The following is a 26,192-nucleotide window of genomic DNA, read 5'->3' on the forward strand; positions in this document are numbered from 1 at the left end:
TGTCTAACAGTGGTTGCTGTAGCTCAGTCAGAACACACACAGCTTCAGTTTAGCATGATATTCAAATATTTACAGTGAAGTGAATTCACATTATTTCCCCATTTCACTTACCAGTCATAGAAGCCAGATGAAGCAATATTTTATGCAGTTACTAAATTAACAGGGTAATGGGTCAAGAGATTTGACAATATAAAATTAGTATTGACTGGACAAACTAAAAAAAACAGTGTGTTATCTACACACATACATATGTGCCACCCTTGAAACAGGAATTTCTCTTCAATTAACAAGGAATACACAATAGAATACCAATTAGAATACCCTACCAGGGCTGCACTTATTTTAAAGTTTGTCTGTTAACAGTGTTGAATAGTAGTAGGTGGATCAAATGAGGCTACTCCTATTTGTCAGCTGGAAAAAATTTTGTTTTTCAAGCATTTAACTGCTACAAAAGAAAATAATTAGTCTCAGCAAGTTCTGACATTTGGAAATAGCAGCAATTCTCATTATAAGGAAATGTCTAGGCAGATTTTAATATACATCCTGTGATATTAGCTACTTAACAGTGATATGTTTGCTATTACTAAGTATCACTCTTGGGGGGCCTATTAATCGTTACAGCCACCAGAACCGCACATAAACAATCAGCATAATAAAAAACACAGCAATAGCAGCAAGCTTGGCATAGGTGGAACGCATGTTCAGATATTTCGCATCCTGGCGGTATTTCTTGGACAAACTGGACAGATTATTTGCCTTGGAATCCAATGCTGTTTGAAGAAAAGATAGCATGCAAACAAAAATATTATATTCATGAAATGTCAACATTATTTATAAGACAGTAAACCTAGTTCCAACCTCTATCTAAGTGTTTAAGACTAACTTTAGTCTGACATATATGATTCAATCTTTCTCATTGAAAAGCTTGCTGAATGTTATAGGTTTCCCTCAAACAGGTAGGAAGTTTTATCTTTGATAATCACCATTTTTTATTTAGAATAGGGACAATGAATTAAAAGTATTGTAAGCCACAAAAGAGAATTTTATGGAGGTCAAATTCTTTCATTTCCCCTATAAAACCTTTTGAAAAAATTCTATGGAAGGCCAGTGAACTTTCATAAACAATGGGATGAGGCACTGAGTTTGCAGAAAGGAAGTTTCTTATTCCCTCTTCTCCCCATCAACTACCCCCCATCTTTACAAGATGTTTTTTTGGGATATAGATAGTGCAGGGAGAATGAAAGAGAGAATGAAAAAAGTGTATTAAATTAATTTTGAAGACACACTACATGTTGCCAAATTTATGTAGCCATTTCACAAATAAGTGACTCTTATAATAAGCCTATAAGGTTAAAAATGTGTTCGTGTTCATTCAAAAATATCTTTTTTTAGAAATACAAATGTCTTTTGTTGTAATTTGGTAAATTGACTAAGAAACTGAGACTTTATCCAGCAAAATATTTCATTCAGACACTGCTACCATTAAGAATAATTACAATTCAGATAAATTAACTTCCATAAACATCTTTGGATTATGGTATACAGTAGTTTTTATCTACATGAACTATTGGTTTTTGTATCCCAAAGTGTGTTTATCAATTCTTATTCCATATACAGTGGATATAAAACAATTCTGTTAAAATGCCATGTTGTTGAGATGTAAAAAAAAATCAGACTAAGATCAATCACTTCAGAATATTTTCCTCCTTTAATATTTAAGCTATACAATTCAATCGAAAAGCAAACTGAAAATCTTTTAGGTGGAAAAAATAACAATAAAAATGTGCCATAACATTGTTGCATAAGTGTGCACACCCTTAAACTAATACTTTATTAAAACACTTTTGATTTTATGACTGCATTGAGTCTTTTTTGACTGCATTCAGGGGTAGAAGCCTATCAGTATGGCACATCTTGCTTTGGGAAACTTTGTCCTCTCTTCCCTGCAAAAGCATCCAAAACCTGTCAAATTGCAATATCCACTGTCAACTGTCCCATTGATAATGCAGCAAAAGAAACTCCTGGAACATTGTTTTTCCAAAAGTATAACTTTACTGGCAATTCCACATAGGCACAGAAACAGCAAAGCCAGTTCTGAAGTTTTTGTATGAAAAACAGCATAGTTAAAATCCATTTTGTTCCCCTGGGCCACCCGAAGTCCATAGTCCACCAATCAATTACACTCATTTTGTTTTGGGAACAGTCTGCATGCCTCGCAGTGTTGAACCTTGAGGTGTTGGAATTCATTTACACTCATTTTGTTTTGGGAATAGTCTGCATGCCTGACAGTGTTGAACTTGAGGTGTTGGAATTCTCAGGCTACAGATAGTGTACCTGTAATTGTCTCCCAAGCCATTCATACATTCCAATCACTCCCCTCCCCCCACCCTGGTTTCTGTTGCCTAGTTGCAAGCAGGGATGCATAGCGAGTCAGCCATGACACCTACAGATTTTCCATTGGATTCAGGTTCGGGCTCTGGATAGGCCAGTCCAAAACTTCTATTGTCTTCTGTTGAAGACATTCTTTTGTTTGGAGGTATACTTTGGGTCATCATGCTGAAAGGTGACATACATGTTCACCATTTTAGCAGAGGCATAAAAGTTTTGTGCCAAAATTGACTGATATTTGGAATTGTTCATAATTCCCTCTACATTGACTGAAGTCCAAATTCTAGCTAAGAAATGCAGTCCCAAGGCATAATGCTGCCACCACCACCGTGCTTCACTGCGGGTACAGTGTACTTCTGGTGATGTGCAGTGTTATTTTTGCACCATACCATTAGGAAATATGGCCAGAAACTACAACCTTGGGCTCATCATCCCAGACCACCTTTTTCCACATGCTTTTGTCATATTTTATGTATGTTTTTGCAAACTGGCTTGGATGTTTCTCTTTCTAAGAAAAGGCTTCCGTCTTGCCATTGTATCCCATGGCCGACATATGAAGAATATGAGAGATTGTTGTCACCTATAGTACACAACCAGCACTTGCCAGAAATTCCTGCAGCTCCTTTAATATTACTGCATGCCTATTGACAGTCTCTCAATTCTTGGTAATGTCATTTTTGTGCCATATTTTTCTACTTATTGATTACTGTCTTCACTGTATTCCATGGTATATCCAATACCTTGGAAATTTTTTGTACTCTTCTCCTGCTTGTTTCCAACGACGAGATCCCTTTGATGCCTTTGCAGATCATGGCTTTTGCTGTAAGAGGCAACTGAATAAATATCAAAAAAATCCTACAATAGCTGAACTTTATATGTGCTTGATCAGTCACTTTCATGGCAGATGTGTACTATTTGTCAGTCTGAATGTTACTGGTTAATTGTGAACATAGCCACATCCCCACTTATAAAGAGGGTGTGCACTATTATGCATATTATTGTAACTTTTTTATTGTTCTTTTTCTCCAAGAGATTTTAGTTTGACTTTTTATATCCATTGTAGTTTCTACTTAGAAAGACTATGTATGGTATGAAATATTTTTATTTACCTGAAATAGTAGCTTTTGTATTCAAAAGTGTATTTAATAACTAATTTTTATTCTATATAATTTCTATTGAAAAAGCCCATATTTTTAAGTAGGGACTTTTGCACAGAGGGAAAAATTACCAGTACGTACTTGCTGGTTATTATCAATTACAAAGAGAACATTATCGTAGTTGTTTAATAACACTGCTACCTAACTGTATCACTTCTGGTCCTGTGTCATAATCTTCATTAAAGGAAAACTAGTATTACAGAAAAAGTAAATGGGAAATCACTCTGAGAGGCAGGCAGTAACAATCTTGAATTATGTAACACTGCTTCTCCTAAATTATGCAAATATTGTGATGTTGGCAAAATTAAATTGCATGAGCACATAATAGCTGCCTTTAAAAAGTAGAGGAATCAAGATCACAGGTGTCAAACCCGCAGCATCACATTGTCGTCACATTATGTTTCACAATGTTTTTTCTCTTCGCGGATTTGGGGTGGTCATGACCTACGTATGATGCATCCAGCCAATGCATCGCCAGTTTGACAACCCTAATCAAGATCTTTAGGTACAGAGATGAAGAAAAGTGTTGTTCCACCAAATAAGGCAATAAGTGTGTAGATTGGGGGGAGAGTGTTAGAAATTCCTTCAAATCAGAGTTGAATCATGATGGCTGCTTAAACAAGTCCTTGCAATTTTTTTGGCAAGATAACAGCCTCTTCCTAGAGGCTGAACAACTGTGATTTGCCCAAGGTCACCCAGCTGGCTCTGTGCCTAAGGCAGAACTAGAGCTCATAGTCTCCCAAATTCTACCCTGGTATCTTAACATCTATCTAGTTTTTAGTACAATACAGTAGGATACCAGACTAAACATTGGATTCATTACTTATCAGCCAACTGCAACAAAGTTCAAACCTACCGTGTTTCCCCAAAAATAAGACCCTGTCTTATATTTTTTGAACCCTGAAATAAGCACTTGGCCTTATTGCCAAGCGCTCAAAAGCCCGATTGGGCTTATTATCAGGGGATGTCTTATTTGAGGGGAAACAGGGTATTATTGAGGCACATGTTCTGCCTTCCCATGCTTTATCAGCCTATGTAAAGTAAGAAGACTTTTGTTCTAAAATACTTCGTAATTTGACACTGGAGAGAATAGCTGATTGATGCAAGTAACATTAAGCAGAATTGATCAAAAAAAATTACATGTATTTAGAATAATAAAGAGTAGAAATAGTGTAGAATCACGTGGCTGGAAGGGACCTTGATGGTCTTCTAATCCATCCCCTACCCAAGGGAACAGACCTAATTATATCCCAAACAAATGGCTATCCAATCTTTTCTTGAAGACTGCCAGCGATAGAATAGCCACAACTCCAGGAAGTAAACTATAAGCTGCTTTATTGGGGTGATCATAAAAATCTAATAAAAATTTAATAGATAATAAGTTGTTCCATTGTTTAATATTTCTTATTGTCAGAAAATTTATCCTTAATTCCAGGTTGGATCTCTCTTTAACAAGCCAGCCATTATTTCCTGTCCTGCCCTCAGGTGCTTTGGAGAATGTCAACCCCCTCATCTCTGTGGCTGCTCAAGCATTGGAAGACAACTATCATGTCACCTCTAATCTTATTCTTCATTAGGCTACAGACATACCTAGTTCCCTTAACTGTTCCTTGCATGAATTAGCCTCCAGTCCCCTAATCATCTTTGTTATCCTTCCCTGCACTCTTTCTAGGGCTTCAGCATCTTTTTTTTATATTGCGGTGACCAGAATTACATTTCAAGTATGGCCTCATTAGTTCAGTATAGAGCAGTACAATCATTTCTTGTGATATTAATTAGCCTTCTGTTGATGCAGCCCAGAACTGCATTGGCTTTTTTAGCAGATGCTACAAGTCTGGTTCATGTGGTTCCACTAGGACATCACAATCCCTCTTGCAGTTACTATTGTTAAGCCAATTACCACTATAGCTGTGCACTTGCTTTTACCTACATAAATGCAGGATCTTGCTTTTCTCTCCACTGAATTGCATTTTGTTGGCTCGGGCCCACAATGCTCAAATCTGCTCCTTTTGAATCATGAGTCTGCCTTTCAAGCTGATGGCAATTCCCCACATTTTGGTGTTATCCTTCTGTTCCCTCATCTAGATAATTATTGATATGGTGAAAAGCAATGGGCCCAATAACAGAACCTTGAGGTACCCCCTGCATGCTTCCCTTCATGTGGATGTAGTTCCATTAAGGACTACATTCTGGATGCAATTAGTCACCCAACTGCAAATCCATCTGTTGGTACTACTATTCTACATGATGGTAGGAATCTGCACTTTCAGAATTATTTCCAGTTTGAGAAAGATTTTTAACCAAATTAACTCTGGTGGACCTTTCCTCATGAAGGTTTTCCTCAGACTCAGAAAGAATGGTTAGGAAAAAAAACCATAACGTTCTCTGTTATGTAAGCAGAAACTTTTTCCCCCTCTGCCAATTATTTGTCCTTAAGTCAAATAAAATGATAGAACACAGCAATAACAGACACCTGCTGCTCTGTCTGGTTTCATTCTTCAGCTAACATCAGCTTCCAGTTAGGCAAGATAATTGCTTAATCACTGACTAAAACAGATAGGTAGTGAACAAGTAGAAGAAGGGGATGAACAGGTAAGATGAGGGGATTTCTATTAGGAAATATTATTTCTATTTCTATTTCCTAATTTCTATTAGGAAATCTTAATCTTATTGTCTTCTCTAGCAAAAAGAAAGGGTGCAAGGAGGGTAACTAGAAAGCATAACAGAATAATTTATATAATTTTAGTTGTCAAAGAATAAACTAGTCCACCACAGACAAAACCACCAGAGGGCCTGAAATGTCTTGGCAGATGGACACTGATAATTAGGCAGCAGAACAGCATCTTTTCCTGTTCCCTACTATCTGACTATGGGCTTTGCCATGTTATTGACTATTTCCAATCACCCAGTGATTCCTACCTGCCTTTGTCTGCTTTTTTCTTTCTCTCAAGAAAAGTAATTGACAAGGTACAACATTTCTCAAACTGTTCCAAGCTGGAATGAACAACTCCAATGGATGAATTAAAAAATACTATTCAATAAGCAGTGCTTATTGAAGTCTAGTATGGTTTCCAGGCCTGACAGTATACTTATTATACATTGCCCTGATTCCTCAGCATGAAATGATGGCATTGAAATTCAAGATTACAAATGATTTACAACTTCTCACAAAAATTATAATTTTCCCCATCTGCAGGTTTGTTGATTTTTACAAAATAGAACATATATTTGCATGCTATGTACATGCTATTAAAATACAAACAAAAATTTTAAAAGTCATATGGTATCCAAAACAGCAGAGTAATTGCACATTCTATATTTGTTTTTTCTCAGTATGAATCTTTTGTTGCCCCTCGAGATTAGAATGGCCCCTCATTATCTACAGGAAGTATTTTATGCAAAGCAGTTTGCCAGTTTTATTCTGCATCATATATTTAAACAACTCCCAAAATGGGCAATATTTTGCAAACTGTGTTCTGTGAAACCCTAGAGTTACACAATAATATGATAGGTTAGGGTGGTGGGATCTATAATAGCAAGAAGTTCACAGAACAAGATCTATAGCCTGAAAAAAATTGAAAACATCTAGTTTATGGATCCCTGTACCTGAAAGAGTTTCACCTCGTTGTAAGACTTCTTCAATGTTGGCTACCATGATTCTTTGTACATCTTGTAACTCTGTATTAATAGACCCAAGATTTCTTCTTGCACGGCTATCTATATAGAGCTTCTTGGTTTTCTGAATGTAAGTATCTGGAATAAAAAGTAATTGTTCATATAAGAGTATTCTCTTTCCGAATTCTAAATCAATTTGTATTCTCAAATCATGCCATACAGAGAGGTTATTGCAAGGAATGGAAAAAAGAGTGGGTGAAGGAGAAAGATAATTAACTGTTAATTTCCCTAGCAGAGTTCCGTAATTATACTAATAGCAAATATAGTCATTAACCACAATCTGATTATATCCTTGTTATCCTATAGTCAATGTAAATTACCTACCTCTTGTTTAGTAAAATAAAACTTCCCAAGTACAGATAGTCCTTGTTTAATAAACACTCATACAGTAACTGAAGTTATGACAGCACTGAATGAAGAGACTTATGACCAGTCCTTGTTGTAACAGCCTTGTGGTTACATGATCATGATTCAGATATTCAGCAACTAACTCACAGTTCTGATAGTTGCAGCATTGTGCAGTTACATGATCACCATTTGTACCCTTTGCTGTCAGTTTCCAACAAGCAAAGTCAATGAGGAATCCATCAGGTCACAAATAGTGATCATGTGCATCATGCTTAACAGTCATACAGGATTCTCATAACAATGGCGATCTGAACTGTCACAATTGCTGCCATAGGTCATGTGACAATATGTGACATTGCTCATTATAACCACACTGCTTAACAAGAGCTGCTGCAGTTTCAGTTACTGTTAAGTGAGGACTACCGATACTGCAATTAAATGTAGCTTAATAAGGCAAAACATAGATGACATAGGAAATGGTCCTAAGGATAGGAGGAAGAACTGCTATCAAGGCAAAAGCAGGGCCTGAGTCCCTTCCAAGTAATTAGTTTGAGTAAATGTCTCAGGCCCTCCCTAGCTCACACTAATAAAAGTGAGGGAGGGGAGAAGCACATTTAGAACTGCAAGATTGCATTACTATAACTATTATTATAAAAGAAGTTCTAACTTATATAGCATTAGTTTCTTAGTCTGGTCTGACAGAACAATATAAGATGTGGAATATTTTAAATGCAGACATCACTGTTTACTGTGATATATTCTATCCCTTTGAATCTTTTCATATGCCACACAATCTTTTTATCCCATCAGTTGAAGCAGAAATCAGAGAATAATTTAGATATGCAATTCAGAATGTTTTAATAACCTGCTAAAAGAAAGAAGTGGAATCAGCTGACAAGGAAGGGGCATTAAGATTACCAAAGTGCTGACTCTGGACTATCCTTAAATCATTAATCTCAATAAATAAATCTCACCAAATTCAATGAAAGAATAGGGTCTGGACACCGTTGGCACCTTTTTTCCATGTTGTTCATCAAATTCTGAGTGCAAATCTTCCAAGTATGCAAATGCCATTTTTTTGGGGAAAGCAGCTTCACATAGTATCAGATAACAAACTCCTTTTTCAATAATGTAACTGTAAAAGAAGATATAAGCCAATTGTTAGCCTAGAAGAAAAATGAACCCCTACCTTGGACTATTGATTTCAGTGGCCATATTGCAAACAACATTCCAATCTATATTACAAGCCATAAATTATATTTAGCCTTAAATTATACTTATTTCAGAGTTCTACTGCAGTGGTAGTCAACCTGGTCCCTACCGCTCACTAGTGAGCATTCCAGCTTTCATGGTGGGCGGTAGGGGTTTTGTCCGATACTGAAGCACTTTCCTTTTTTTAATTTAATTGACTTTTAAAAAATTGTCATAGCATTATTTAAAAACATTTTCATTAGGTTTTCATAAAATTCCCCGTGAAAATTTAAATTTCTGAAAATATACTATTTGTATTGCCCATGCATAAGTTTAGTTCACATTATGTAAGTGAAACTAAATGGCACTATAGTACGACCGCAAACAAAAGAGCCTCGTCCCAGAATAGCTCGCGCATCTCCCCCCACACCACCCAGCTATAACAGACAAGCAGAGCTGGTAGCCGGCGCCCCTCCCCCAACCCCAATCCACAATGCGCGAGAGGCATGCGCAGATGACGATACACAGCACATTATTGTGGAACCGGTGGGCAGTTAGAAAATTTTACTACTAACAGAGATAGAAAAAGTGGGCGGGAGGTATAAAAAGGTTGATTAACCCTGTTCTACTGCATTTTAGACAAAGATAATGGTGAGGAAAGCTCACACCTATGTTTCATCATGCTTGCCATCTTTAACCTTTTTGTTTTATTGATTTTATTCAATGGGATACCCTTGAAGAGCATTTGGAAGCTTCAACTAGTGCAGAACCTGTCAGCACAGAGTGTCTTTGGGACCCCTAGAGGGACCCATGTTATATCACTGTTCCATGAGCTGCACTGCTTGCTGGTTTGCTTTCGGATGCATTTCAAAGTGTTGGTTATTACCTATAAAGCCCTGCATAGCATGGGTCCAGGTTTATTGAGACCCATCTCACACCTATGGGACAGGTCTGCCCCACCCATGCTGGCAGCGGAGGTATGCTGCCCACTTCACCCATGCTGTCAGTCAAGGAATTCCAGCTGGCAGGGTCCAGGAAAAGCACCTTCTTGAGTGTGGCCCTGGCCTTTTGGAACATCTTGCCCCCTGAGGGGAGATTGGTTTCCACCCTCCTGACTTTCTGAAAGGGGTTGAAGACCTGTCTCTGTCAATTGGCTTGGGGGAATATCACACTAGAAGTGATTGATCAAATAATAGTAGCTCCCACTTCTCCCCCTTACATTCTGTTCCTTTCCTCCCCATCCTTTAGTTTTAGTTATAATCGATATATATTGTGTACACACATACAAACACATATATAAGAATTTTTTTGAATGCTGTAAACTGCCCAACATCATCTTGCAGCGAGATCGAGGGCAAACAAATTTAATATTAAAAATATTAAATATTATTGTAATTTATTGATGTGATTGTTATCAGTGATCCAGAGTTGTTGAGTCAGGTAGCATCACGTTTAATAAATTATTACATCTTTAACTTTACTCTTGATGTTCTCCTTCTATACCACAGCAAAAAAATGTAAAGTATTTTGTAATATATTTCTAAATTGGCTACGATTTTTAAAATGCAGAGAAAGAAGTGGAGAAAAATTTATCTCAAATTTGAAAAGATGCAGCACAAAGTCCACTTAAAAGCTTACAGTATGGTGATGTAAGCAGCTAAATATTACACGTTTATAATCAAAGAAATGTACAATGCTTCAGCCTAGAAACATAGAAAGGCAAAGTCAGAAAACGAATTAAGGCTACGAGGTGAGCCAAATCCAGCAAGAAGGTTTTCTTTAAATATGTCAATAGGAAAAAGATGACAAATGGGTGGTGGACTCACTATTTCAGATGGAGACATTTTTAATAAATTACAATGAAAAAAGCAAAAGAACTCAACTCCTACTTTGTCACTATTTTTATACCCAAAGGAAATTGTTATTTCAGTAGCACAAATTGCAAAAAGAAATATATTACATTGGACATTTGCAAATGTTAAATTTTCTGTTTGATATTAAAATGGATTAGATGGAAAACTTTATAACATATATTTATATATGTTATTTATTTAGAGGCAGAGGAAGACAAAGGAAAGAATGAAATTGTCTATGTGATCTCTGGGCAGTTTTAAGAAAGAGATTTTAGATAGGATGACCTCTGATTAGTAATGTAGATATAAAGCTGGGAGTGGTGAAATTTTAAAATGTTAATAGAATTTATTAATGATGTTGAAGGGAATTAAGCAAGGGGACTAGACTTCATTTAAATATTTTCCTGAATGGGTTGAATTTGATTTACTTCTATAATCAGATTGTGTGTAAATAAATAATTGAATTTAAAGAAGAAGGAAAATATATTATTAGATTATAATTTAGGTGAAACTTGATATGTTTAAAGATTTACCTGACCAATAATTTGTTCACAATGATTCTTTATTATGTTTGTAAAAAAAATAAAAAAAAATTGGCAAATATATATATATATTACATTGGAGAGAAAAAATGTAGGAAACTAATATAATAAGGGGAATTCATGACTTGGAAATGCTACTTCTGAAAATGACTTGAACTCATTGACAAGCTGAACATGACTCAGCAGTGTAAACTTAGCAGGTAGAAAGGCTAATGCAATTTATGGCTGCCTTAGAAGCAACATTGTCTCAAAGAAATACCTTCTTTCTCTCTACTCGGCTCGAGTGGATTTTTCTTAAGTAGTGTGTATGATTCTGGGCATCACATTTCTAAAAGGATATTGACAAATTGCAATGGATTCAGAGGACGACCTTATGTGATAGGCTGATGGAACTTAGGATGTTCAGAAAACAAGACTTAGGTGAGACATGATAAGCATGATCAGGTACATAAAGGAGAACTACTGGAAAAATGGGCAAGAACTATTTTCCTAAAAACAAACAAAGAATAAAGAAAATGAATTATAGTTGCCTGAATTTTATTTAGGAGAGCTAAATTGGTGTAGAGTTAAGGCTAGAAACTGGGACCCTATGAGTTCTAGTCCTGCTTTAGCACAAAGCCAGTTGGGTGACCTTGGCCTAATACTTTCTCCCAGCAAACCAATTCTGAAAACCTTGAAAGGAAATTGCAAGGACTTTTTCAGGCAGTCACCAGCGAATCAGACAGAATTGAACAAAATAAAAATAATTCATTTAAACCCAAGGAAATATTTCCTAATGGAAATCTATACAAAAATGGAATGTTCTACTATAAGTTGTGGGTTTTACAATCCCTTTTTAAGATCAAAGATTTTAAGATTTTTAAGAAAAACTGTGGACATATGGTTTAATAGGTTTTTCTGTACATTGCAGAGGATTGGACTAAATTATTCTTACAATCCATTCCAGGCCTAGAATTCCATGATTCTATGAACCTGTTGAGTTCTTCCAAACTGAAGAACTGACTCACATCCCTGAATGCTCCTTCAAGAATCCAAGACCCTCTGAGTCTTACTATAATGCTTTTAATTAGTTTCTTAGAGATAACGATTAGGCCTTTCTAAATCTCATTTGGAGGGATAAGTGCCCAATAATTCCTACATAGTTACTTGGATCAATATTTATTTGTAATAACTGAGGATATTGTCAAGCATTTGGTCCCATTATTAGCTTGATACAAGGTTTGCTATTTATACTTACTGAAAAGTCATTGGTCCAGCTTCTAAGGTGCATCTGGTAGGAGACTGTTCATTGAGCTTCCGAAACAATTGCTTGGCCTGGCTCTGATACTGCTGCAAATCTCTTCCAGACTATAATAAAAAAAACCAATTCCCCCATACAAACAAAAAAAAAACTCCAACATGCTTCAACAAATTTAGTCCAATTATAGTGAATGATTAGAAAACAATCAGATCAAAACTTATTATTTTATAGCATTTTAAAACAAAACTTTGTGGGTTATTGTCCACTTTATTAAATCAACTAGGTATATATCTGCTGATTCCTCTTCGCAGTAGCATTCATTAAGCAGTAGCATATATTAAGATGTATGATCCATCTTCTAAGTGGGAGTGGGATAGAATGAACTCAATTTATATTGGAACTCATTATCTAATGCAAAACGTTAGAAGACTCCAAAGAGCTTAATTTTGCTATACACTTCAGTAACTATACTAGGAAAACTCACAGATGTTATTTCTAGCCTAGACAACAAGCATTTCGTAGTAAATAAAGAAAAATTAACCTTATATAATCCAGTTGGTTGTACTAAATATCTTTCCATTTCAATGCTAACATTTAGCGAGTGCACTTTAAATGCTTGGCCCGCATTGTATATATTATTTAATCAGAAATTAAATCCTGAGTAGAAAGGGGAAAAAAACCCACAATATCTCACACTCACCTGTTCATCCTCCTGCATAGAAGCCGCTAAAGGAAGCCCATCAGCCACCCGCGCAATCATCGTTAGAAGCACCATCTTCTTGGACGATCAGTACCTATAGGTTCAGAATTCTACCCGCTCAAGACTAACTATACTGAGCTGGCCGGAAGCTGCAAAACCAAGTTCCGGATCCCTATAAGAACTCTCTTGCCTGCTTCCTGTGCAATCATATTGCCGGTCGAGAGCGGAGGTCCCCAACTTTTTGGTTCCTGTAAAAGTGACGAACATTTTTTTTTGTTCCTCTCAGCAGCGGGGAGGGATATGTTTTCAACAACACCAGCAAGGATCTTAAGCTCGAAGGCCTAAGTGTCATTCGTTTCGGCGATAGCAGTTCCACAACACAGTTCCAGAGTAGCGCGGGCTTTCTAAGGACCTCCCCACTTTGAGGAGGACATCGAGCGAAGTGCTAGCGATGCGCCAATGAACGGCTTTTCGAGACCGATAGCTCGAGCTCCAGCTGCATCCCTCTAGCACAATACCAAACGGAGTTGTCCTCACATCTTGTCTCTTGTTCCTCCGAGCTCCTTTTCATTTTTTATAGCATCTTTTAAATGCTATAAGCGCTATTTTAGCAAAAGAAGCATAATTTGCACACTGTAGACGTGACAATTGCATATTTTACATACAAGCTTTTTGTGAACAACAGTTGTAAGGAGGAGTTTAACTCCCCTCCTGCCACCACTCCCCCTCCCTCTGGTCCTGGTGGGAGATCTGCAAGACCCCAAAACTTGCAAACAGCTACAGTACTTTTTTTAAAAAATCTTGCATTATATGCTGCCCCCGCAGCACTATTGCTTCTGCCTGCCATGCAATTGGCTGGCAGATATTTGGCCTGTGCAGGCAAAGGCCTGGGTCAAACGGTGTTTGGACGAATGGGCAGGGAAAAAGGGCCAGGGCGGAGGACCAGGGGAGGGCCAGGGGAGGAGGAAAGCTCCCATTCTGAGATTTTGAGACTCTAGTAAGAGTGCAGAGAAAAGCAACCTTAAGGGACTGAAGGACAAACCATACAATTAATAGTTTTTGACAGATTAACAGAATTGGAAGGGACTTTTTAGGTCTTCTAGTTCAACCCCCACCCAAGCACTACACCATTTCTGACAGATAGCAGTCCAGTCAATTCCTGAAAGCTTCCAGTGATGAAATTCCCAGAACTTCTGAAGGCAAGCTGTTCCATTGGTTTTTATTTTTTTTATTTATTTGTTTTGTCGTAACAGTATATATAAGCATTAACATGAAATAGCTATATAATATATAAGCATATATATGAGCATAAGTATGTAATAACTATATTAATTGGATATAATGAAGAAGAACAATAGGACAGGGAACGGTAGACACGTTTGTGCTCTTATGCATGCCCCTTATAGACCTCTTAGGAATGGGGTGAGGTCAATAGTAGATAGTTTTTGGTTAAAGATTTTGGGATTTTGAGAAGAGACCACAGAGTCAGGTAATGTGTTCCGAGCATTAATAAATCTGTTACAGAAGTCATATTTTCTGCAATCAAGATTGAAGCGGTTAACATTAAGTTTAAATCTATTGTTTGCTCTTGTATTGTTGTGATTGACGCTGAAGAAGTTTTCAACAGGAAGAACATTGCAATAGATGATTCTATGAGTTAAACACAGGTCCTGTCGAAGGCGTCGGAGTTCTAAATTTTCTAAACCCAGGATTTCAAGTCTGGTGGCATAAGGTATTTTGTTGTATTCGGAGGAGTGGAGAATTCTTCTTGTAAAATATTTCTGGACACGTTCAATTGTGTTGATTGTTCTCACTGTCAAAAAATTCCTCCTTATCTCGACTTCCGGTTTGGCACCGTAGGTGATGGCGGTGATCTTTACGATCACCAATCTCTGGATTATGTGGAATCGCTAGGACAGCTTAAATCTGCTGTCCAGCGGTTCGGAAAACCCCCTCTTCGGGAGAGTATTGGAAGAAAGAAGAATTACCTACAATTGAAGAATGGACACTCAAAGTATCAAATCTGGCAGAGATGGCAAAAATCTCCGCTTACTTGAAAGACTATACACTAGAAAAATATATTTTAGAATGGAAAATGTGGATTGATTATATTCAAAATAAGTATCAGATAAAAAAATACCGAATAGCATATGAGTAAATTTAGGAAATATTTTGTATTAGATATATTTTTGAAGGAGAGGGGAATTGAGAGTGTGACTAAGTGTGGTGTGACTAGAGATTATAATTTAGGAATTATTTTAGATTATGATTGTTAGTTTTGATACCCTGCATTTTGTTCTGGGAAGTCGGGGTGGGGGGTGGGGGGTAAGGGGGAGGGGAATTGGGGGGGGTTTGGTAGAGATGAAGTGATGGTTAATGTACAGGGATTATTGAAGATGTATAAATATAATTAATGCAGGGTCGGGTCTGCCCAGTTACCATTTTAGAACGGTGGGGAGGGAGAAAAGAGAGAGTAGGAGGTAGGAAAGAGGAGAAGAGGAAGGAAGAGGGGTAGAAGAGGGAGAAGGAAGGTGTAGGGTGGAGGGAGGAGAGGATGTAGATAAGAGAAGGAGAGGAAGGTCTGGAAAGTAGAAGAAGGTAGAAGAGGGAAGAGTGTTAAAAAGGGGGGTGGTGACTGGGCAAGCCCGACTAATTGTATATAACTGTACATTGGATGAATTATTTGATATGATTATAAAAATAAAACTTTTTATTAAAAAAAAAAAATCCTCCTTATCTCTTAATACCTCCTTGATCAGTTTCCATCCATTATTCCTTGTCTGGCCTTCAGGTGCTTCAGGTCAAAACAGATTGACCCCCTCCTCTCTGTGACAGCCTGTTGTGCCTTGTCCTCCCTCCTCTCCTCATCCAGCCCCTCCCTCCTCCTGCCAGGCCTGCTATCAGATTCAGAGTCTGATAATGAAGAGGAATGGCCTGGCATGCCTCCAGCCTCCAGCCCTGGCACCATGCCCGGACAGAATGTCAGGAATGAACAAACAAACCTCACTCCTACAGCGTGTGAGCACAAAGCCAGCCACGTGCTAGAATCCAGCAGATCCAGAGGAAGAGAACCCACAGTGGACGGATCCCCGCTTCCGGAGATCTGAGAGGCGATGTGAGCAGAAGGAAGGGAGGGGCAGGCCTGGATAAGTGCTGAGTCATGGAGCCACACCCCATGGCCTATATAAAGGATCTGCTTTTTGGCATTCCTTGAGTCAAGCAAAGTCTCATCTGGTTTGCTGAAGTCACACCTTGGATTCCTGCCTGCCCTGAGAAATCTGAAAGGAATTTGGCAAAGCTGCAGAGGCTTCGTGGCCACGCTTGATACAGACTTCCCAGACCCGGTTGTCGGAGAGGGAGTGGGACACGACGCAGCCCCTCAAATATTGGAACACTGCTATCATGTTCCTGGTTCTTCTCATCACTACGCTAGCCATGCCAAGTACTTCAACTGTCCAGCCATGCTGGTTTCTTCTTCGATTTCTTCTTTTTCAATGGTACTGTGCTGGACTGGGCTTTTATTATTATATTTTTCAGAGTTTCCCAAGCTTCTTCATTTGTTTTCCCCTTTAGAATTTTCATTCAAGGAATCTTTCCCAAGTTCTCTCTGAGTTTGTTAAAATAATCTCTTTTAAAATATAAGATTCTTGTATCATTGTGTTCTATTGCTTGTGTTTGCATTATGTTGAATTCCAGTATGACATGGTTTTTTTGTTGTTGTTTTTTTTGTTTACATTTATACCCTGCCCTTCTCCAAAGACTCAGGGCGGCTTACAGTGTATAAGGCAATAGTCTCATTCTATTTGTATATTTTTACAAAGTCAACTTATTGCCCCCCCAACAATCTGGGTCCTCATTTTACCTACCTTATAAAGGATGGAAGGCTGAGTCAACCTTGGGCCGGGCTTGAACCTGCAGTAATTCCAGGCTTTGTGTTCTTAATAACAGGCCTTACCAGCCTGAGCTATCCAGTCACTCTCACCCAAGTTTCCTGCAGTTTCAGCTCCCTCTATTACTTTTTTGTTTGTGAGAATTAAGTCCAGTATGGCTGTCCCTCTAGTTCCCTCCTCTATCTTTTGGACAACAAAGTTGTCAACTATGTTGGTCAGGAACCTATTCAATTTCTCATTTGATGCAGAATTAGTCTTCCAGTTGATGTCAGCCTCCGCTTTAATTAAGTGTATTTCACTTACTAGACTATTTTACTGTTTTATTACTTCGTTAAAGGATTGCTTCTTACTGAATGTTTTACATGATTTATGGAAGAGGGGGCGAGGTTTCTACTGCGTTCGGCTGACTTTGCGTGTGGGGGAGGAAGATAGTCTTTCAAGCAGTTTTTCAATTTTTGAAAAAGACTTTTGAATTGTTTTGGCGTGTGAATGTAACAGGAGTTGCCTGCTTCACATTCCATCCAGAAGAGTGACAGAGGGAGAATATCGGAAGTGAAACTACACCTGGCCAAGGAGGAAGATGCCATTGGATTATAACTGTTTGAATTCTAGTGTGGGGGAGGGCTCAGCAGGGGATATGTCATCTGTGGTTTTTGTATATTTCCAGTTCTGGCTTTGCTTCCATAGCTTTCAGACTTGTTTAGTAAAAATTACCAATTTCTTCGAAATGATGGAGTTGGGTCTTTATTTTCTTAAACATTGATCTGAGGCATGCTGACAGTAATTGAAGTCCTCCATAACTATTGTAGTGTGTTTCCTACATATATTTGTTAATTGGTTAGCAAAAAGTACAATTTTTTTTGTTTGGTTGGCCTATGGCAATGTCATTCTTTTTTTCCCCTTTTATATTAACCCATATACATTGTACCGCAGAATGTTTTCATTTTTGGTTTCATGCATTTCTGTAGCAATATAGTGGTCTTTTATATATAATGCGCTCCACCTCTTCTTTTATGGGGTCTGGTTTTTTGAACAGTTTGTATCCTTCTATCAGTATGTTCCAGTCATGGGTTTCATCCCACCAAGTTTCAGTGATTCCAACTATATTGTATCTACCGTTATGTATTAATAATTCAAGTTCAACCTTTTTGTTCTCCAAACTTTGTGCAATTGTATAAAAGCATTTGAGATCTTTATGTCTGACTCTGGGTATGCTTCCTATGTGTCCTTTAACACCATCAGACATCCACATTTGCATATCCCAGATCCTTGGGAAGGACTTGATAGGTGGATAAAAATGCCAAATCCAGTCAGAACATCTGGTTGAGTATGTGACCAACCATAACCATAATAATATATTATAATATAGTACAATTGCATTGCACTGGAGCATTATACTGTTCAAAAGCAATGGGGAAATTTCCAACCCACAGCCTGTTGATAGCTGATGAAAGAACTGTGTTGCTGTTAATCTCTTCCTAAACTCTTTGTGGGAAACAGCATATTGTTTTTACAGAATTGTAAGAAGACATGCTAGCCTGTGAAGAAAATACATTGTATATGTTTCTAATCTCATGAGCTAGGCTGAAGCTTGAGAATTGTACTGTATGTAGGAAGGTCACTGGTATGCTAGAAACCGGCCTCAACTAGAATTTACTGATATGTTACTCTACAGACAACCCCTAGGAATTTGGACCATAAAAGGTAATTTGTAAATAAGAGCAGGGGGTGATAGAATAGGAGTAATGGGAGATGTAATCAGGGTGGAGATAAAGTATTCTCTTTAGACACTTAGGACAGGTTGTGAAGGCATGAGTACTAAGCTAATGAGGAAAAGGTGGGAGCTAAATTTGTAATGGCATTAGAGAATATAAGCAGTGGTGGGATTCAGCCAGTTCACTAAAACCCATTGCTAATTTTATATGCAGTGCAGCAAATCAGTTGAATTGCCTCAGCCTGGCCCTGCCTCCTGGCCTCCCTTGCGTGGCCCCACCTCACCCTACCCTCCTGAGGAAATGACCTGTCTTAAAATCGCATGGACAACTTTGTCTCAGGCAGTCAAATTCGTTCCCTCTCTCCACAAAGCAAAGTAATTGCAGAAAGGCACTACAGAGTCAAGAACAGGGCTTCAGAGGGTGCTATTCCTAATAAATGCATTATGTGCAGAAAAATGCTTGCTGCAACCAGCAAATCACGTTTTCCGAGGAACTGACAAAACCACAGCCAGCTGTTTAGCCAGTTGCTGAAGGAAAGGAGCAAGATATACAGCTGCCCAAAAGTTCCTTCTCTTTATGCAGCAAGGCAACAAGGTCAGTGTCCGTAGTAGTAATAAAGGAGGAAAGCCAAGCACTAGAGAAGCAGCCATGGTCCTGTTTTGAAAGTAGGTTACTAAGAAGCACTCTGGCTAAGCCTCCAGTGTGGGCATGTTTTCTGATAACACTTGCGTGGACTGCCATCCCGCTGTGAGGCAACTTTTCCAATGGAGGCAGCTCTCCTCAATCTGGGCAGGGTGAGTACCTGAGAGAGGTGTGCTATCTGGCTGCCCATTTCCCACTGCAACCCAATGGCCCTTGGGGAAAAGGGTCATTTCTTCAATTTTTCAAAGCTCTTTAAGCCAGTATCAGGCCTGGAAGCCATCTTTTGCATTGGGCGTTCAGGCCTGCCACAATTACTACTGTGGGAAATTGGGAGGGGGGATTGTGTGGAGCGGGGTGATATATAGTCATAATAACATTCCTTTCTCAGAGAGTTAAGGACATCTTGCCGTGCACCTGGAGGGCTGGAACTGGGAAGCTTCTGCAGTTAGGACAGTGTTTTGATTGGACCATGTGATGGACATGGGTGCTGGGCAGGGACTTGGACTTTCCTTGGGTGGGGAAAACCTGGAAACTTTCAGATTTGGGGCAAAATGATGTGCCAATATGACATCTCTAATAAAATTAGAGAGTTGGGGCAATATGATGTGCCAATATGACATCTCTAATAAAATGGAACTTCGAGGAACTTTGAGTCTCAGAGTCTTCCTTCGTTGGGGGTATTACTTGGATCCCTGACATTAACCTGAATCCCCCTTAAAAAATTCAACCAGCTATCCGAGGTCCTAAGCCCTGATCATCTACCCAAAACTTGGCGGTGTGAACACTCAGGGAAGATGGAGAGAGACAAATCGACCATGGAGGGAGCCACGGGATGATTCAGCGAGCTATGTCGAGACCATCTACCTCTCTTCCCAAGCCATGGTGGAAGCGGAGGAAGCCACACAAAGGTAATGCCAGCTGGGTGCCTGGCCCAAAGAGCTGGCACCTGAGCAAGCCATGCAACCGGATCTAACCCTGTGGGATGAAGCTGTGGGAGCTATGCTGCTCAAAGACATGATGACCAGGGCGATGCTGTCGGAACCACAGATGAATGGAGGCAGGGCAGAAAAGATCCCAACCCTTGAATGGAAGTTGCCAGGGCAGTTGCGCCGCAAGCACTCCTGGGAATGGGATTCCTGCCACCGTCACACAGCCAGTCACTAGCTGGCCTCCCGGAGCAATTCGGCCAACTCAGCATGGGCAGCACCGTTCAACCCCTTGGGACTGAGCAACCCAGGTGGGCTCTTGCTCAACCTATGTTCACCTTCCCGAGTCAGGAAGCTGCAGCACTACTGAGTGGGATGCCAGCCTCCTTTCACTCTGCACAGAGTGAGTCGTTCCATAGCCTCACACATTAGGCCAGGTCTACTGGAAAGACAGTAACTGTGGGAATGGGAATGGTGTAGCAACAAAGCCCACTGAACCAGCCTGGCCTGGTGCTACAGAGGCTGCAACCAGGACTGTGGGGACAAAGTACTCTACCCCAGCAACCAGACCAGATCCCAGATGGGCATTTTACCCCAGTCAGGGGTGGGTGCAATATCAGTGGACACCTGCCCCAGTTCTACAGCCCGCAGCCACCCATCAACCAGCACACTTCCAGCCACCAGCCATGGCCCAGCAGCCAGTACTGGCCCAGCCACTGCTGCAGCGCTAGCAACCAACCGTGGTCCCATAGCAGCCAGCACCAGCCCAGCAGCCAGCGTCCACTTAGCAACCGGCTCTGCCAGCTGCTCCTCCTACCCAGTTCAGAGCGACATTTGATAGGACCCCAAGCAGACTAGCCTACTTCCTCAATCGAATCTGTGCTTACATCAACCAATATAGAAATCAATACCCATTGGATCTGGAGTTGATTTCAGCTATTGCAGATGGCATGAATGGGGGAGAAACAGCGAAGTGGATAGCGGTTCTTCATGATGAGGAAACTCCTGAGTTGGTAGATACTGATGAGTTCATCCAACTCTTCTGAGGCCAGTTTGAGGACTTGGCCCACAGAGTAGAAGCAGAGGCCCAAATTAAGGTCCTGAAGCAAGCTGGCTGGCCTCCCAAAGACCTAGTTTCAGAATTTCGAAGGCTGGCTGGGAAGCTGAGAGACTGGTTGGAGCGCCTTCTCATTCTCCACTTCAAAGAGGTCCTCAACCCAGACCTTAGGCAAGCTTGTGGCATCAGAGAGCTTCCGGAACATATACAGGCATGGTATAGCACAGCCATTGCCATGGATCTGGAAATCCACCCCCACAGAAATCCAACTACAGAAAAACCAACGAAAAGATCCCTAGGTTTCCAATCCCTCACTTGTTCTGACCCAGGCTCCCTGACATAGCTTAAATCACATGCTTAGTCCCAAAAAACCCTCTTTTATTTAAACGGCTGTGAATTATGGTCATTCACAGCCCGTAATAATTCACAAACATTCTGTGAAGAGTCCGACAGATGTCTACCAATCTTTCAAGATAATGCTGGCTGGGAAGCTGAGACACTGGCCGGAGTGCCTTCTCATTCACCACTTCAAAGAGGCCCTCAACCCAGACCTTAGGCAAGCTTATGGCATCAGAGAGGTTCCAGAACATATACAGGCATAGTACAGCACAGCCATTGCCATGGATCTGGAAATCCGCACACCTTTATCTCCCTTGAAACACTGCCAGAGACCTAATTACCAATTAGTTTTGCAAGACCAAACGGAGCACAGAATCAAATGGAGCTTCTCAGAGTTTGAACTGACTAGAATGAACAAATTGCTTCCTTCAAAGGCTCACCTCCGTTTGCTCCTCTCTTTTGTCTTATGGGATGGGCCAATCATCTCCAAGCCTTACTCCTGAGTCTCCCTGTTGGCTTAACTGTTCTTTCCTCCTGGCAGCTCTGCGCATACATCCATTGGGAACAGTCTGCCCCTATTCTTCTGCCTCACTGATACCAGGTTCTGGAGGCTCCGGAGTCAGCACATAACTACCAGATGGCCCTGGCCCCCTCTCTGCCTCCAGCACAGAGCCCTTGTCTGAGCCTTCCCGGACTCCAGGACTGGCTCACGTTCCTCCCGAGCCTCCTCACTGTCCAAATCTGCTGCCCGCTGGCAGATCACACTATACCTCACCGCAGGCCCCTTCCCCTGGGTCTGACAATCTGGATGCAGCTGTGACAGGAATTGGTGATGGAAGCCCTTCACCAAAACGGGCATGCATGGAGGTCGCATCCTCTCAGGTGAAATCCTCCGGCCCATAACCCTTCCACTCAATGAAATACTGGAACCGTCCTTTCAGCCACTGGGAGTCCCGAATGCTGGCAACGTCGTACTCAGTGGTCCATCTCCATCATGTGGCACTGCATGGGGATGGGCAGGTTGGTGGAGCGGACAGGCTGGCCATTCTGGAACAAGGAGGGATCTATGGAAGACTGGATGGACTCGCATAGAGCGTGGCAATGTAGTAGCATTGGCAACCCAGTAGGCGACTGGGTTGATGACCGCTTCAACTGGGAATGAGCCAAGGTACTGGTGGTCTAGCTTCCTGATTGGCCGGTCTGAAGGAAGGTGCCTGATGGACGACTATATCCAATCCCCCACAGCCAATGGTGGTGACGTCTGCCAAAATCAGTCTGTGACTCTTTTATAGTCCTCTTTGGCTTTCTCCAGATACTAGGCCGAAGGCTTCCACAAGCTGCCACTTTCTCTGGTTTGGGAAAGTGGGTGGGGTGAGGATACAAGGGGCTATTAGACATAATAACATTTTTGCTGCCAGTCAAAGTCAGGCTGGGCTTACACCTGGAGAAGGAGTGGCCGGAGTGATGCTTCGACATGGGACGGTTGAGGATTGGAGCATGTGACTGGCAGAAGGGTCATGAGGGTGGAGATTTTAGAGTTTGTATTACTGAGGGAGGAACCCGAATCCCCAGTTTTGGTTTTCATACAACTGTGCCAGTTTACCCATGCTAGTAAAAGAACTTTGAAAGATGTTGGCTTCGGAGTCTTTTCTGCAGAAGGGGTGTCAGCTTCCGGTCACCAATCTTTACTGCTAATTGTGTATTTTATATTTTAGTAGATTGTTTAGTTTGTTACCTTGTCTAGTGTTAAGTAATTCAACATTTTATGCTGTATCACTGCCTTACATGATAAATGGGTTGAGGGCCCTTTAAGAGCGTAAGCTGACAATTAATGGAAAGGAGGAGTAAGGGATTCAAACCCGCATGATGGCTAGAGGCACGGAACCATCAACGAACTCTGCATTCCAGGCATTCCAAGCAGAAGGAGATCATCGGAAGGAGTTTACCACATGGCCCATGAGGGAATTGGTATTGGCCCAGATTTGCCTGACCTTTGGGGGGGGGGAGGGACTAATGAAGGGAAATTTGCCTGTCAGTCATTTTTTGCTTCAGTTCTAGCTTTTCTATGATTGCATTCAGATGTATTTAGTAAAAACTTTTCTTTATTTTCAAATGAAGTCAAGGTGTTTCTTTCCTGAATATTAATTGGGGGCAGTCTGACAAGGGGTTTTCTGGAATGCTGACATTAAACCGTCAGGGGTGCTGGGCCCCAGCATCCACCAAAACCTTTTGGTGGTGCAAAGACCTAGCGAAAATGGAAAGAAAAGAAGAAGTCCTGGAGGGGTCAGTGGGCCCAGAGTCTCAGGAACTTATCGATAGCGGATTCTCCCCGTCGGAAGAGGTGGTGTGGGGCCTCGAGGCTGCAGAAACTACTCAAGAGCTAGGAGCGCAGCCCAAGGGATCTGATTCCTGGAGAAGTTGCCAGTCTGACCTGACGCCTGAAAGGGGACCAGAGGTGAGATCTCTGGAGGAGCGTGGCATTCCCGGCCGAGCAAAGTCTCCCCTTCATCCTTCCAGCCAGCATGCGATTCATGGTACTGCAGAAAAGTCATGACTCTCGGCTTGGAGGCCACTTTGGGTTTTTGAAAACCCTCTATTTGACTAGGAGACAATTCTGGAGGCCAAAGATGAAAGCAGATATAGAAGACTATGTAAAGAGCTGCGCCACTTGCGCCACCATGAAATCCAGACCAGGGAAGGCCCCTGGGCTTCTGCAAACCGTGGCTGAACCCATGAGGCCCTGAGAGGAGATTGCTATGGATTTCATCGTCAAGCTCCCTGTCAGCAGAGGGAATAGAGTGATTTGGACGGTGGTTGATTTATTTTCCAAAGAGGCTCACTTCGCCTGCAGCGGGTTACCTTCGGCAAGGAAATTGGCAAAACTGTTTGTGAGGCACATTTACAGATCCATGGGGTTCCAAAAAGAATAATATCAGATCGTGGAGTCCAGTTTACTGCTAAGTTCTGGAGAGAGTTCCTACGGTCCATTGGGTCATCCTAGGGACTTAGCTCCACCTTCCATCCACCCACTAATGGAGCTGCTGAAAAATTGAATGCAATGGTGGAACAGTACATTAGGTGTTATGTAAACTACCAACAAGAGAACTGGGCGGAGTTATTACTGTTTGCAGAAGTGGCATATAATAATGCAGTACACAGTTGCACGGGATTAACTCCTTTTCAAATAACCACGGGCATGGATTTTGTGCTGATGCCCGAGCTCCCTATAGAACCTCCCACTTCCATGTCCCTGATGGAATGGATGGATTCATTGAAAAGAGTGGGAGAACACTATTTTATTTATTAATCATATTTATATACCGCCCTATCTCCCGAAGGACTAAGAAAGCTTTGGTTGAATTGACAGAAAAATATAAAGCTCAAGTAGACAAACACCGATCCCTTCAACCCCCTTTCCGGGTGGGGTGGGAGATAAAGTGTATTTGTCAACTAAATACTTAAGATTAAGATTGCCTAGCAAAAAATTTGGTCCCAAATTTATTGATCCTTTCCCCATAGTGTTATTATGAACAAGTGTTTCATAATAGCTTATTGAAACCAGCTAGGGGTTCTGGCTTGAGGCCCTAACCAACTGCTCCCCCCCTCCTTTGATAATCCAGGGGGAGACCCACTACGAAATTAAGAAAATCCTTGACTCTAGGCTGTACCGAGGTCACTTACAATATTTGGTCCACTGGAAAGGGTACCCGTTGTCTGAAGCTACTTGGATGAAAAGCTGGGATATAAATGCTGATGCTCTGGTCAAGCAATTTCATGATAAATTCCCTGAGAAACCTAAGGGTCCTCCTGGGGGGGGGGAACGAGGGGGTTAAAAGGGTGTCTACGGAGTGTTAACCCCATCTTTTGTTTTTGTCTGTTTTGTTTTCTAGGGTGTGTTTTGTTCTGCAGGGGGGGGACGCCTATCAGCTTTGGATGTTATACTAGGCCGAAGTCTTCCACAAGCTGCCATTTTCTCTGGTGTGGGAAAGTAGGAGGGAGGGGTGAGGGTACAAGGGGCTATTAGACATGACATAACATTTTTCCTGCCAGTCAAGGTCAGGCTGGGCTTACACCTGGAGGAGGAATGACCAGAGTGATGCTTCGACATGGGACGGTTGAGGATTGGAACATGTGACCAGCAGAGGGGTCATGAGGGTAGAGATTTTGGAGTTTGTATTACTGAGGGAGGAACCCGAATCTCCAGTTTCAGTTTTCATCCAACTGCGCCAGTTTACCCATGCTAGTAAAAGAACTTTGAAAAATGTTGGCTTCGGAGTCTTTTCTGCAGGAGGGGTTTTCTGGAACACTGACAGTTACACCAATTGATGGACAACCTGAAACTTGGACAAATAGTCATTAGCCACCAGAACCAGTGAAGTTGAGTTACGTTAGGGGAAAGAACCGTGGATGATACCCCACATTGGCCAAGAAAGTGGCTTTTTGTGTGGAGGTGTGCTGCGAGTTGTTGAACATGAACTCTGCTACTGCCAAATAATCCGACCAATTGTCTTTCTGCTGGTTCATGAAGC

General features: G+C 40.9%; 1 protein-coding gene across 2 annotated transcripts; it reads right to left on the reverse strand.

Moving 5' to 3' along the window:
• Positions 1-123: 123 nt before the first annotated feature.
• On the reverse strand, positions 124-13,611 carry LOC131194941 (vesicle-trafficking protein SEC22b). 2 transcript variants are annotated; one of them, XM_058176557.1, is made up of 6 exons: positions 13,095-13,611; positions 12,392-12,501; positions 8,543-8,703; positions 7,152-7,298; positions 3,129-3,208; positions 648-770 (listed from the first exon to the last, which is right to left on the reverse strand). In XM_058176557.1, the coding sequence occupies exons 1-6, from the start codon at positions 13,167-13,169 to the stop codon at positions 702-704; spliced, it is 642 nt and encodes a 213-aa protein (XP_058032540.1). In that variant the 5' UTR covers positions 13,170-13,611; the 3' UTR covers positions 648-701. The 2 variants fall into 2 exon arrangements, with proteins under 2 accessions (XP_058032539.1, XP_058032540.1); XM_058176556.1 differs by lacking the exon at positions 3,129-3,208 and having other exon boundaries at positions 124-770; positions 13,095-13,580.
• Between the last annotated feature and the right edge of the window lie 12,581 nt (positions 13,612-26,192).

Source organism: Ahaetulla prasina, chromosome 3 (assembly GCF_028640845.1).
Source record: "Ahaetulla prasina isolate Xishuangbanna chromosome 3, ASM2864084v1, whole genome shotgun sequence".
In the NCBI taxonomy this organism is placed as follows: domain Eukaryota; kingdom Metazoa; phylum Chordata; class Lepidosauria; order Squamata; family Colubridae; genus Ahaetulla; species Ahaetulla prasina.